Source organism: Heloderma suspectum, chromosome 3, assembly GCF_057233095.1.
Source record: "Heloderma suspectum isolate Gila_16-S chromosome 3, 16-S_ref, whole genome shotgun sequence".
In the NCBI taxonomy this organism is placed as follows: Eukaryota; Metazoa; Chordata; class Lepidosauria; order Squamata; family Helodermatidae; genus Heloderma; species Heloderma suspectum.
Genome location: NC_139460.1, coordinates 108,123,233 through 108,137,936, shown reverse-complemented (window position 1 = coordinate 108,137,936; position 14,704 = coordinate 108,123,233). Strand labels below are relative to the sequence as shown.

Genomic DNA, 14,704 nt, shown 5'->3' with positions numbered 1-14,704 from the left:
TGGTCGGTGTTGGCCTAACCCTAACAAGCATCCTAACCACATCCTCAGACTGCAACAATTGAAAGTGATTCCACAACCCATGACCAGATGGTGCTCTGAAATAATTCCACAAGACTTGCAACAGTAGTGGAGTACAGCTCGGTATGAACACAAGCAGTTTTGCCCTCAAAATGCTTTGCAAAACCATCACAAAGCTCTTCTGAGGGCCGGGCTGGTCACATTCTTGGAAGACATCTCATTAGTCCAGTCACTACTCAAAAGACCTCTGTGGGGCAATTAGCTGAGGACAATGGTGGCAGAGAAGTAAACTCTCTTCGCCATCGCCACTACCACATGGTAGACATGATGATGTGCTCTCACCTGTGTAGTCACATTCACCTCAAGACTTGTGCCGTCTGTGCTCTAGATGGTGTCCAGTCCATTTTATTGCTCAGAGGTCCTTGGGAAATTAGCAAGCCTTCCAGGCTCCATGTGGCTGAAGTGGGTGCTCTGGAGCGATCATGTCGATAGCCCTATTCATCTCACCATTCCATAATGAGAAGAGGTTGTCAACAGGAGTGTCAGCCATGTCAGCTCCTGAAGCCATGTCTCCAGCAATACCCTGGAAATCACCTCTACCAGCTTTTTAGCAGCAGGACAAGCAGTACACCAGCATCCCTATTCTGACTCTCTGACCCAACATCAGATACTAACCCTTGCGTCCAGCTCCTAGGCAGACTGCTTTCCTGGAGAGAAAGTTGGAATTCTTGTGGATGACTGCAACACCTTCCTTTCAACCCTCTGACCGGGATTAGTGCTGCAGTGAATATCTGCGCAGACAGAGATGGACCAAGCCTAGCCCGCCTAGTTCCCCCGCACAGGTCTCGGTTATGCACACCAGGTCAGCCGTCTATCTACAATCAAATCACAAGTGATGTTCTATTGCGGATTGACCTGGCATTTGATGGCAGAAGGTTTGGCTGACATGGCTACCCAAATCTTGAGGAGAAGGGGACTGACTAGAGAGGAAATGTTCACTACTTGCCTGTTCCCCTTCCTCCTATGAAGATACTCCCCTGTTCCCCCCTCCACATCTCTAATGGTGGCACCTTGAACCTTCCCCAATGTCCCCCTGCCCCCAGGCACACATCCCTTCTTCCAGTTTACTCCCTAAGTTCAAAGTAAGTGCTCTTATGGCGCAAATACAATATACATTACAGCAAAGCCATCTTAATCTTAAAGTGCAAGTGCTTTAAGTGGAGCAAAATGGAAAATAGTAGGAATCATGATACCAAAACAAGCCAGCATAGCAAAACCAGCAACTATCAAGGGGACCATTCAGAAAACAGCAACCTATCTCTCACCTGGGCCTCTTCTTCCCCACCTCTTTCACCAGGGGAGTAACCTCACTCCAGTGAAGTACTGGGCCAAAGCACCCCCTCCCCTCTCACTAGCTCATACCTAGAGGAGTAATGTCTTAAACTGCAGAACGGATGGGCACTCCTGCCCTTGGGTCTGCTTCTATACGCTTCAACTCTGGGATGGAGAATCAGCCCCTGCTCTTGCAGCCCACTTGCACAGGCCAACAGGCCTTGTGAGTAGGAAAGGAGGTTATGTTAATTCCTTCTCTCCCACTCCTGCTATCCCGTTGCCAGCCCCTCTGCTGCTACTGCTCCATTAGCTGCACTCGATGATGCACACATATCATAGCAAGCTTCATCTTGAAGAGGCATTCCTCTTGTGCATGAGAGAATGCCTCTTTTTAAGATGGTGCTTTCTGTTTGCAGTTTTTATAGGTATTTTAATAATGTTTTTTAATGCTGGCATCGCATTAATCTGTTAATGATTTTAATCAATCTAACTGATCAATTTAATGTTATAGCTGTAGATTAAAGATAAACAAAATTTGTAGGCTGGGCTGTTTTGTTTTTGTGCAAACCTCTGTTGCACAAAAACGTGCACCTATTTATGAATTGCTGCTTACCTAGATCTGGTAGAACTGTTACTGTACTTTCACGTTCAGGGAGAACTGCAGGAAATCCTATGCAACAGAATTCTGTAATATGTATATGTCAATCTGCACCAGTAAATATGCTCTGAGGCTGGTGATTGTGAATGTCTTTATAGCTCAAGTCTGTGCTGAGACCGCTGAAGTCAAACACAGAAGCAATCTATGAGTCACAGGAAACTGGTCTTGTAGAAGTCCGTTCTCATTTAATGGAGGCCAAGAAGTGCCATTCTGGGCAGGACATCTCCAGCAAAGAAGCCATGAGGTCTTCCTCAGCTTCTAGTGAACGAAGACAATACAGCAGGGATGTGGCTGATGTCGAAGAGCATGTTGATGGAGTCTGTGACAGAAACAGTTCTAGTCCACTTCTGGAGGTGCAATATCTTAAGCCTTACAGTGTTACCACATCGTGTACATCTCCAGAATTAACAACAAAGGAGTGGAAGCAAGTATGCCGAAGCTGTATATAGGTTGTTGTTGTTTTCAAAATATGGGCTATTAAGGTGTTCAAATGGGAGAACTAATTTTGTAAAAATAAATAAATAAATGAATGAATAAATGAGGCTTTAAAGTAATTGCAAGCATATCAAATATTATTAACTAGAAGCCTACAGTCCCCCAAAATTGCCTGGTTAGTTCACGTCAGTATATGGATTTTCAAATGAATATCCTCACGTGTCGAAGGGAAAGCGGAGCCACTGCTGACCATGTATTTTGCGAGCAGAAAGGGCCCTACATGCATACCAATGTACATGTGTACAAATACTTAATGCAAAAGGGGGTCCTGATTGGTCCACAATCCCGCCCCCCCAGTGGAGGAACTCTAAGTGCATTTATACTCTAAATACATTTGTACATGCATTGGGACCCTTCTTATGCTTGCTAAATGTGTGGTAAGTAGGTGCATTGACAGCAGGAGGCGGGGCTGACGGGACTGACTATATTCTCCTAATCAATATGTATGTTTGTTCATTACTTATGTGAAATACAGCCTTAGATTAGTATCTCCTCTGTCCTTGCCCTCAGTCCTCCTTTTATCCTTCCCTCAGGTTTCTGTTTTCACAGTACAATGCCTACTTTAAATCCTTCCTTCAACTACTTTGTTTCTGGGTTCCCTGGCCTTTAGCTTCCCTACTGGAACCCGTTCCCAGATATCACTGTCCCCAAAAACTAAGGCATTAATGAGGTTTTAATCCCAATCAAACAGAAAATGCTCCCTTCCCTCAGAGAAACTAGACTGCAAACATCCTGGTAACTAATTAAGTGTGACAACAATCTGTGCCACCACACCAGTTCAGCCAGTCACTGTCTGAGGTATCACCACCACAAGTCCAATAAAATCTAGATCATTTTGAACTAAACCCAGTAAGGAGGCGGTGGTGGTGTTTCTAGATGATTATTGGTATTTCTTTCAAATTCTGGTTGTGCGGTTTGCATTGTTTCAACAATGGATAGTCACTAGCATTTGTTTCCTATTGAAAGGTGATGGATATTCTCTGGAGTGATCCGAAACATCAAAATGGCTGTACACCAAACAAATATCGAGGAGGAGGTTGCTATTTTGGACCAGATATTACTGCCAGGTTGCTAAAACGTTATAATTTGAAAATGCTCATCAGGTCGCACGAATGCAAACAGGAAGGGTATGAGATCAGCCATAACGGAAAGGTAACCAAAGCAGTTTACAGTTTAAATTTCACTATGACTTTAATAATCTAGAAAAGTAGTTCTAGAGTATGGTGGGAGCTTGCGTCTGGTATCTAAATGATTGTTGCTATCCATATGTGAGGTGCTCCGAAACAGCACAGCGTGTTTTCTTGTTTCCTGTTCATTACTCCTCTTTTATGCCATGAAAAAACAGAGAATGGAGAATCAACACTGAACCTAGTTTCAGGTGGAGGGACCTACTAAACAGAGGAAAGGATGATTACGTTGCAGTCATTTTGCACCCATTTTGTGAGAGCACATATGACTCTCTCAATTTCAGATGTGCCCACCAACTCAAAAAGGCTGCAGACCCCACTAATCCTTCCTTGAACTGAATGGGAGAGCTTCCAGTGAGGAAATATACACCAAAATACATGAACTATCTTATTTAGTTGGAGAAAGAAGTTGTATTTGGTCTTTTGTCAGGCTTTTCCATAATGCTTGGTTAATGAGAGCAAGTGTGGTGTAGTGGCGAGAATGTTGGACTGGAAGTCAGGAGATCCGGGTTCTAGAGCCCACTTGGCCATGGAAGCTCACTGGGTGACTTTGGGCCAGTCACAAACTCTCAGCCCAACCTACCTCACAGGGTTGTTGTTGTGAGGATAAAATGGAGGAGGAGGATTATGTATGCTGCCTTGGGTTCCTTAAGGAGGAAAAAAGGCAGGATATAAATGTAATAAATTAATAAATAAATACATTTTTTGCGACTTTTTTCAGGTGTTGCTAGATCCAGTTTGAAATCCTCATTACTTAAAATGAATTCTTGCTTCTTTTTAAAAATAAGGTTATCACCATTTTTTCTGCTTCAAACTACTATGAAGAAGGAAGTAATCGTGGTGCTTACATAAAACTAAATCCAGATCTGACTCCCCGTTTTGTTCAGTATCAAGTCAGCAAATCTACACGCAATCAGACACTTCGTCAGAGGTAGGGTAAGATGAGCATATATATTAGTTAAAAACAAAATGCATGGATTAGGAACTCAGAATGCAGAATTGTCTATCAGTATTTATGGTGGTAGCTACTGGGACACCAAGCTACTGGGACACCAACCTTTGTTAAACATATTGCTTGTGATAGTTAGAAATGGTCCGTTGATGTTTCTGAGAGTGGAGCTAAATCCCCGCCCCCTCTCTCTCTGGAAGCCAATAGCTTTCAGCCAATGGGAAGGTTGGGGAAATGGTGGTGCAGTTTGAACTAGGAAACAGAAAGAAAGAACTGAGAGTTTTAGCTGGAGTGAGATAAAAGAAGGGTGCAGATTTGCAGGCATTTGATGCAGGATCAGTTGTGCTGTCTGTTTTTAGCAGCCTGATTGCTCCCTATATGCTCTCTCTGTATATTTGTAAATAAACTGGTATTGGAAAAACAATGCAAGAGCATCTCTATACCAGCCTAAAATCCTGCATTTAAAAAGGGCTTTCTGTTTCTGTTTTAAATGCAGGATCACAATGGACTCCCTTTACATGTGCTTCCTTTTCCCTCTCCCCTTTCCCCCTTCTTCTCCCCCTTATCTGAGTCTTCCATATGTTTCATTGGTCTAGCTCCTCTTCTTGCCGCTTTTCCTCTTTTCAGGGAGGGAACTCAAGCAGAACACAAGCAGGGTAATTTGATAGCTCATTCTCTTTGGTCTATTTAAAGGTTCATGACGTTTTCTAAAGGGTCCGCAAACTTCCATGAAGGATCAATCTCAATGGCACGATAAAAGCTCCATGTGAAGGAGCCCTAAGTCTCTTGTATTCTCTTACCAAAGGAAACAAAACTGTGCAGCACTGTCCTTGGGCTTCTCACTGTTTGGGGAAATAGGTAGCAGTTAACACTATATTATGTGCTGCTTCTGTCCTTGCTACCACATTACGTTAGTCAATTGTTGTCGTTATTCATAATAATATTTTTGCATTCTAGAACGTTTGAATCAATACATCATTGTCATTCTAATTCTTTGATTAACCTAGGCTGTGATCCCTTTTTATATAATCATAGCAAGTTGATTTTATTGGCCATTGCAGGATGATTGCAGGATGCAATCATACAGGTGGTCCACACACATGCAGACTGGGATGAGCAGAAATCTCCTGTCCCCTGCTGGTTGCTGGGTGGATGTTATTGCAGCCAGGACACTTGTTCAAAGGTGAGCCTTCCTTCTCTCAATCATCCACAGGTTTGTTATCTCCCAGGCCTCTGGGAAAAGCTGTAGTGGAACTGAACACAGAAGGCTTAGGGAAAATGAATTGTGGATGATTGTAGGGAAGGAAACACAGAAGGGGGGCTACCTGTGATACCGTGTGTCTGGCAGTCCAGTGATGGCCTAACATAGAGGTGTCCCATCAGGGAAGGGGACTCTCTCCCTGTGAGGGCATCTAATAGGTTTAGGTCTTTTATTGTCTTGTATGTACTAGAAGATGGAAATTAAACTGCTTCTAAAGTGGAAAAAGTTAGTTGTACGCTGGCATTAAACATTAAGAGAGAGTTTGATTCTTTCTCATTCTAATCATTTCTTTGTAGAGTGACCATAATTGAGCTGTCTGCCTTAAAGTGTTTGCGAGAGAAACTTTTCACACACAAATCAGAACTGATTGCAGCTTTTAGACAGTATGATCTGAACTATACAGGTAATAAAATTTGAAAGCAGTTTGTTCAAGGTTGCTATTTTATTGTAAGTGGTTTTGGAGGAGCTCAGTGAAAACACTAACTTGGTGTGAAGCAGTGGTTAAAAAGGCAAATTCAACACTAGGGATTATTAAATGAAAATGAAAATGCTGGTATCGTATTACCTTTATATAAATCTATGGTGTGTACTGAATACAGTATTGGTTACCCCATCTCAGAAAGGATGCTGGAAAGGCTCAGAAAAGGCAACCCAAAATGATCAGGGAGTCTGTACCACCATCCCTCCAAAGCAAGGATGAAACATTTGGGACTATTTAGTATTAGAATAAAAATGACTGCAGGGTGGTGGTGTAGAGGAGGAAACGTATGATAGAGCCTCAGAAAATTCACAGAAACAAAATTAATTTTTGGAATCTGCTGCCACAAGAGGGGCCATGGCTCAGTGGTAGAGCACCTGCTTTGCACACAGAAGGTCTGAGGTTCAATCCCTGGCATTTCCAGGTAGGACTAGGAAAGAATCCTGCCTGAAACCCAGGAAAGCTGCTGCCAGTCAGCGTCAGCAACACTGGCCTAGATGGACCAAGGGTCTGACTCAGTACAAGGCAGCTATCTTTGTTCTTAAGATGCGATAGCCAACAACATTAGAAAAGTTCATGGAAAACAGGTCTGTCACAGCTAACAATAGTGGTCTATCAATAGCTATTGGCCATACAAGCTAAATTGAATTTGCAGGTTTAGAGTCAGTATGGCCCTAAATACCAGTTGCTGGAAATATTCAAATAATAGGGCATGGCTAACGTCTTCATGTCCTGCTTTTGGACTTCCTAGAAGCATCTGTCTGGTCACTGATTTCAGAAACAGGATGCTATATAGATGGAAGAAGACTCTTCTTACATACTTACAAGAAGGAGCTAATCCAGATGTTACCTAGGTGTTCAGAAAGCAATGATGTGGTACACTGCTCCTGGGATTGAACCACTATGGGATGCTGGTGGAGGATCATATGTATGAATGGTTCTTTGTGCAAACAACTCCCTGAACACACAAGACCATGTCTCGGAGAATACTAATGGATCATACTTCTAGCAAAAATCTTAGTCTTCCGAAGACAAGGAATGTTTACTGATTGGATGGATAGGTAGTGTTGAGGCGTGGAACTGCCCATGTGCATTCCCAGGAGATGATACGACATGCTTTTTCTGAAGGTGTAGCTGACCTTTAGATTCTACTTCTATTCTCTGATTTTGGTACTATGCTTTCTTGAACTGAGCTCTTTCAGGTATGATATTGCACAAATGTAAGAGCTTTTTAAAAATGAAGATTGCAGTTACTGGATAAGCATCTCCAAAAAGCCCTGGAATATGTATTGTTTAGTCTTGCACAGTCTGGAAATCACACAGATGACATCGGAGAAGCACACAATGCCCATCAGCTGAGGGAGTGGTGCCTTCTATTTGCAAATTAATCTAATTACATGGACATGAACAGCCTGATCCAGACCCAGTGAACTAATGAAACTCTGGGGTGTGCATGAAGGAGACTCTGTCATGTGCAAAAAGTAATGTGCAAAAAATAATTTGGATATGAAGGTACCTTCCTGAATGGGGTGGCAGTCCTTGCAGTCAGATCCATGTTTTCATATCCAAGAAAATAGTTGGATTGAGGTAGTATATGAATCAGTTAATTTTTTCAGCTTACATTTTCATTGTGGTACTTTGCAGTTGATGATGTTTCCACTTAATATCTGATGTATTTCTGGTTAATATTTTTTTCTTTTAGATAACATTGGGATGTGTACCCCTGGCAGGTCCCTTTAACATATGTAACTGCTTTTATCACAAATCATGTCCAACTAGATAGGTAGGACAGAAAGAATCCTGTTGTAATTCCTGAACTTGCATTTCAGATGGAAAAGATCATACAACTCTTGTCCTGGATCCTAAGATACATTAACTTAAGAAAGTTCACAGAAGGAACATTTCCATCCCTTTCTCCCTGTACACCCACCTGCCCCCGCCCCCGCCCATCTGAAGGGTCACCCCTCCGAACAATGTGGAATGGAGGCGGGGGGGGGGGGAACCACCCAAAATTGGGCTTTGATCCTTGGATTCTGCAATCCTGCAATTACTTACATGAGAGTAATTCCCATTGAACTTAATGGGACTTACATCTGAGTAGACATGCATAGGATTGCATTGTTAAGGAAGCTCATGGAAGGAAAGTTTTCCATCCTCTTTGTCCCCAAGCTCCCACTGCACATTGTTCAGGTGGACACCTGACTTTCCAGTGCAACTTGGGGCGGGGCTAGTTAATTTACATTAGGCTCTAAGCCAGTGGGCCTGTTCAGACATCACGCTAAGCCATGATGGTTACTAACCATCATGGCTTAGTGTGATGTTTGAATGGCATTTTTCCAAACCATGGTGGTTTATTGACCACAGACTAACCACGCTCACTAACCACTTGCTGCAAGACGGTTAGTAGGCTCTACCATGGCATAACATGCTGTCTGAACAGCCTCTGTGGCTAATTGACAGCTGCCATAGAGCACTGTGGCAAGAGCAGCCAAAGAAGGAGTAGTTGCTCATGCCTGACTGGCAGATCTCTATGGTCAAGATCTGCCTAGCAGTAAATGATGCGGCTGCTGTGAGCCTGCCGATATGCCTCCCCTGGCAACAGCCCTCTGCACAGCTGCAGAGAAGCAAGCATAGAGCTGTGGCTTGCGGCCACTTGTGCCCTGGCCCGTCACCGCTATGGACACAGCCAGGCCCTGCCGAGTGTGGTGGCGCCTGTTATAATGTGACTTCAGAGGCAGCATGGACTCCAGAACTGCACCTGCAGTGGCATAAACGGTCAGTGGAAGCGACGGAAGTTGATTCCTGATGGCTGTCTGTGTCGTTTGCGCTGCAGGGGATGCTTGGATGCACTGTGCATTGGGGTGGGGGTGGGGATTACAGCGGTGAGCAGCAATTATAGGCCTCCGGTATGGGAAAAACAGATCTCAGACCATGTGAGTCCATGCTGTGGGATGTGTCCAGGGGCCGTGTACTACAGCACAGGGGCAGCAGGCTGCTGAACTGCCGAGTACCAAAATGGCCATCAGTGCAGAGGCTGCTGGGATGCATAGCCATCCATCCAGAGGACTGCAGGTTCCTGCAGAGAATGGTTAGTCTAACCACATGGAACATGGTTACCTGTACGTGTGGTAGTAGCACTCTCAGTAGTTAGCGGTAACCACCATGCACCATGACCACCTTTCCCCAGTGTGTGTCTGAATGGGGCCACTGATTTTTGCAGATGTTGTTTTTTTATTTGTCATTTTGCCATTCGGTTGTTTAAGCATGTTGAGCATCTTAACGCCAGGGCTTTTCTTGCAATGATATTTCTATTTTAAATTTAGTGGTTCAGTAACAATACATTGTACGACCTGCTTTTAACCATAATATGCCTTTATTTTTGCTTTTTTTTTTTATTTTGACAGGAAGGATTTCTCCCAGTGAGTGGGCTTCAGTGGTACAGTCGGTTCTACAGCTTGACCTCCCCTGGAGAACTCTGCGTTCTCGGCTGGTTTATCTGGCCCAAGATGGAAGTGTTGAATACCTTTCATCTTTTGACAACTTAGAAATCAAACTACCCATCAAAGAGGTGAGATGATGCAGAAAGTGGCTGATCTTTACAACATTGTTGCATGATTTTTGTAATATTACTCAATTATATTTAGACTCTTGGAAACTAAACAAACAAACAAAAACCCTTCCTTACCTGTTCATAAAATTACAATGGGTAAAATTAATGTTTCTCCTGAACTGCCAAAGCAGACTTTGTGCACACCTGAAGCTTTCCCATTGGAGGTAAATGCAGTGTACTCCTGAACTTTGCTATTTTATAGCCAGTTATGAAAATCCAGTGCATTTATAATCGTCTGGACTGCAGGAAACACATCCCTGGCCCTATTAGATTTGAAGGCAAAAATCCCATTAACTCAAAAATAACTCACATACATTCTTTAGACTTAAACAAAATAGTAGAAGGCAAGAAATGCAAATGGTCTCAACGTCGATTTCGATTTTTGCTTTTTCACATTGTCATCTATTATTGTGAAATGTGCAGTGCCTGTTTAGGCAGCACCATGCATTCCCACTTTATTGAGGTAACTAAAGGAATGATGAGCCATTTTGAAGCTGGAAACATGTCTTTTGATAGCCAAATGAAAGCTATTGAATACTAAGATTTTAAGAAAAGTTCACACTTTCTCCTGATCAGACATTTTATTTCCAAGCAGGAATACGACAAGACTCCTTGTTGTTTTTGCTGCAGTAGACTAACACAGCTACTATCTGGAAACTATTTGTCCTTCTTTACTTAAAATATTTGTAGGCCTCTTCTTAGGATACAACCATCTCACGGCAGCTTCAAACACATATGTTTACAAGATATCATCAACAATACGTTAAAAACCATGGAAACCATAATGTAACATTAACAGATAATAAGAACCAGCAATATCATTAATCAAATGACATCCGGATGTATATAGCAACCCAATAAAATCCTTATTTAAGAGAAAGCGGATGAAGCTCTGTGTGTGTTTGTGTGTGTGTGTGTTTCTGGGAAGAATTTGTATCTAATGAAGATATATTATCTCTGTAAGTATGAAGGTTTATGGTTTCCCTTACTGCATTCCCACAGGCCCTTACTTCCATCTCTTCCTATTCACAGCAGCTCAAAATAGTGATTAACAAGGTGGGTTTTTTTCAGCCCCTGATATTGGCTCTGGACCTGGGTTCAAAATCTTGTTCATGTACACTATACATTGTATAACAAGGGTGATCAAGTTCTGGGATTGCGAGGTCTCACTGCCCTCCACAGACCCCACCAGGGTGTGTGTGCACCCGTACTCCCCACCAGCAAACCACAAATTTTCTGCTTTTAAAAGGAGGCCTCCTTCCCTCCCTCCCCCCACCTCCTGCTGTGGCTTGACGGTGGCAGTGGAGAGCCACAGAAAAGGCCAGCAGAGCTATGTGTGGCCTATGGGCTATGTGTTTCCTACCCCTGTTGTAAGGGGTCACTAGACGGTGTGGTAGGAGTCACTGCCTCTCAGCTTCAGTTCCCTATTTGTAAAATGGAACTCTTAATATAAGAGCAAAGGAAGGTATGCACCTACTATTTTGCATTTGGAGCATAGGTGTTGAACCTCTACCCAACAACAGCTACTTGTATAAATGTAGGGCATTTTTTAAAAAAATAATGTCATAGTTTGTGAAATAGTTTGCTCTGTAATAGTTAGGTTGGGTAAGGTCTAATTTCTAACAAAACCTTCTTCAGGTGCAGCCATCTTTGGTGGAAACCCTCTGTAGATACAAAACCGATCTGGAGATCATCTTTAATATGATTGACAGAGATCATTCCGGTATGTTGAAACGCAGTTTTCAAAAGTAGTACATCTAAGCCTGGGGAGAGCAGGAGGTATGCAGGTAGCAGCATAATAGACTGCTGTGAGGGGTGGAGGAGTTTGATGGATATTTGCAGCAGCAGCAGCTTGGTTTTTATCTAATGCCAGAAGAAAACCAAAACAGCATATATATGAGTGGGACAAGCAGTGACAAGACAGTTGAAAGCAGAAAACTTCTGCTGCCCTCCTTCTGGCTGGCATAGTTCCTCTAAACAGAAGGCAGGGCTGCCATTTAGGTGGGAAAGGGGAGGACCTTCCAGTATTTCAAACCACAGCTGATTATGGTACAGGAGGTTCTCCGTTTCCTGACCATATGCTGTTTCTGCACACAGAAAGCCAAAACAGACCTTACTTAAAATTTGTGCCTAGCGGCTGAGTCGTGATCTCATTTTTACTCTAGAGTAGGTGCAGAGGCCCCAGTTTAGATTGGGATTGTAGCATGGGGGGCAGGATTTAAAGATCTGTATTGCTCCTACTCTAGAGTAAATTGCACCAACTCTATTGCACCAACTCTAGGTACTTGCACCTACTCTTGAGTAAAAATGAAAAGGAGACATAGCTGCTAGACATACATTTAAAGTAATATCGGTTTTGGCCCTGAGACCTGAGCTATAGTTACACTGACCTTGAGATCAGTGTCTCCACCCCACCCACCGCAGTCTTGGTCTGTAAAGTCATTTTGTTTGGACAGTGATGTATCCTAAAATGTTCACATCTGCTCAGCAGTCCTAAGAATGGCATAATTGGCTCCCACTCTAGTCTGGATACACAGGCACATAATTACTGTGGCTTGCGCAGCAGCAATCCTTCCTCTTCTGTCTTGCACCTACAGGGATTTCCTTCAGCGATTTCCACCATCAGCACCTGCAATGATGTTTGAGTGGCATCTGCCGGTGGGGGGTGGGGGAGAATCTTGCAGTGTGCAATGATGTGCCTGCACAGAGGTCTCCAGGCAGTGGCATGGGCTGATGGCAGTTTGTGTTAGCACACAGAGGAGGGTACTTTGCACAGATATGGCATGGCTATGGCCTTCAATGCATAGATCCTCCTTCTTTTTAGCTGCGACAGATATTGAACCTTCGCTAGTGGTGTGGGGGAAAATGTTGACGTGCAGGTACACATCATGACAGTCCCCATAGCCATGCCCCCAAGGAGAGTCCACAAATACAGACTGCTGATGATCCACAACAACAAACCAGTTTTCATTTCCAGCAGGACCAGCTCTTTTGTAAAGCTAATGGGTCTTCATTGCCCATTCAAGACCAAACCACCCCAAAATACTTTGCATTGCAACAGGGATAGCTCACAACAATATAGTGTTGCTGGAAAAATCCATCTCCTCCCCAGTCGTGCACCCCCCCACCCCCCACTCCACACACACACACAGACACACACACACACACACAGCTACTTTGAGAATTGCAGCTAAGCTCCGACTGAGCAGGGAAGCCTGAGGGGGGTTAGAAGGATTATGTCATCATCCCTTTCCTACTCATCAAAAAGTCCCAGCACTTTGACCCCGGAGACACTGATCTTTGCATTGAAGGCCACAGCCACTTTCTGCACCTGTGCAGCATCTTCCATGTGCAGGCAGGGGCTGCTGCTGTCACCATCCTGTATTAGATTCTTATTAGTTAGTGCCCCAAGCGATGATATAAATCAATGATATAATTGCCTGATTTCATATCTAGAGATGAGCAAGCAGGAATGGATAAGGCCCTCTATCCCTGTTGTTCTTCTGGCTCTAGGTAGCATGTGTAATTGAACCGGTCAGGGTTTCTCCCTCCTGAAATGAACTGCCAGGGCCTGTTGTAAGATGCCTCTCCACCCCATTTCCAGTCCAGAGGCTTCTTGCAACTCTAAATTTCCTGAGGTCTCTCACAGAATTAAAATGTACAGCATTCATGCATGTGTGAGAAAGAGAGAGTTACCACCAGTGACACCATTTTCCCTTTTGTTTAGGTCTTATCTCTATTGATGAGTTCCGCCAGACATGGAAGCTCTTTAACCTGCACCTGAGAATTGACGTAGATGATCAATCCATTGACAGTTTAGCCCATAACATGGATTTCAACAAAGATGGTAGCATTGACTTCAATGAATTTCTAGAGGCTTTTCATGTGGTCCATAAATTTGAGAATAGATACAGTCACTAAAGAAATTGGATTTCTGGCAAGGATTTTTTTTCTGCTATCGCATTTTGGTACTGAATGTCCTAATTAAATGTTTGCTGCCTTAATATTGATACGTTGAACAGCATTCCTGGAAAACAGACTAGCTGGAGAAAGCACTGCTTTATTATATGTAAAGAGCAGCCAAGTGGCAGAATGCTGCTAATGAGAGACAGAAACATACAGGCCGATGGAATAACGTGGTTAAAAAATTCATATAAACTGTGTTCTCAACTGCAGCAGCGCCATATTGAGAATCTCAGGGTTTCTTTTAATCCTTACTTCTTCATATACAATGTTTTCCCTATGCAGGCATCAAAGAAAACAACAACTGTGTAGACTATCAGGTGTGAACAGCAGTGTACACCTTGCTGGTGTGGATCTTCAGTGGGGCACATATGGCAAAATAGGCACTCCCACCATCTTCATATATGTACCCCACTTATATAGGGATTTTTCCTGCACCAGTATACATCCTTGTGGGGGAAACGGCTTTACTTCTTTTTTCTTTGGAGCTGTGATTGGTGAGAAACAGCAAACAAGTATTATTATAAGGAATACTTGGTGGAAAATTTAGTTACAAAGGGTACTAGAGGAAAGCTTGAAAGTCCTATAGATGCATGAAGTATAAAATAGTTGTTATTATTAGCTGTCTTTAACTAATTTTGTTGTATCAGCAATGAAGAACATAAATAGAGCCCTGCTGGATAAGATCAAAGGCATATTTAGTCCAGCATTCCGTTCACACAGTAGCCAGCTAGATGCCTGTGGGAAGCTCAC

At 43.2% G+C, this 14,704-nt stretch overlaps 1 protein-coding gene across 1 annotated transcript in view; it reads left to right on the top strand.

Moving 5' to 3' along the window:
* Nucleotides 1-14,162, top strand: part of PPEF1 (protein phosphatase with EF-hand domain 1) — a 35,705-nt gene extending 21,543 nt beyond the window's left edge. The window contains exons 8-14 of the mRNA XM_084841750.1: nt 2,107-2,436; nt 3,470-3,655; nt 4,479-4,621; nt 6,197-6,303; nt 9,783-9,946; nt 11,627-11,711; nt 13,716-14,162. Coding sequence (XP_084697876.1) covers nt 2,107-2,436; nt 3,470-3,655; nt 4,479-4,621; nt 6,197-6,303; nt 9,783-9,946; nt 11,627-11,711; nt 13,716-13,909 — 1,209 coding nt within the window. The 3' untranslated portion in view covers nt 13,910-14,162. The remainder of the gene's footprint in view (nt 1-2,106; nt 2,437-3,469; nt 3,656-4,478; nt 4,622-6,196; nt 6,304-9,782; nt 9,947-11,626; nt 11,712-13,715) is intronic.
* Nucleotides 14,163-14,704: the final 542 nt, after the last annotated feature.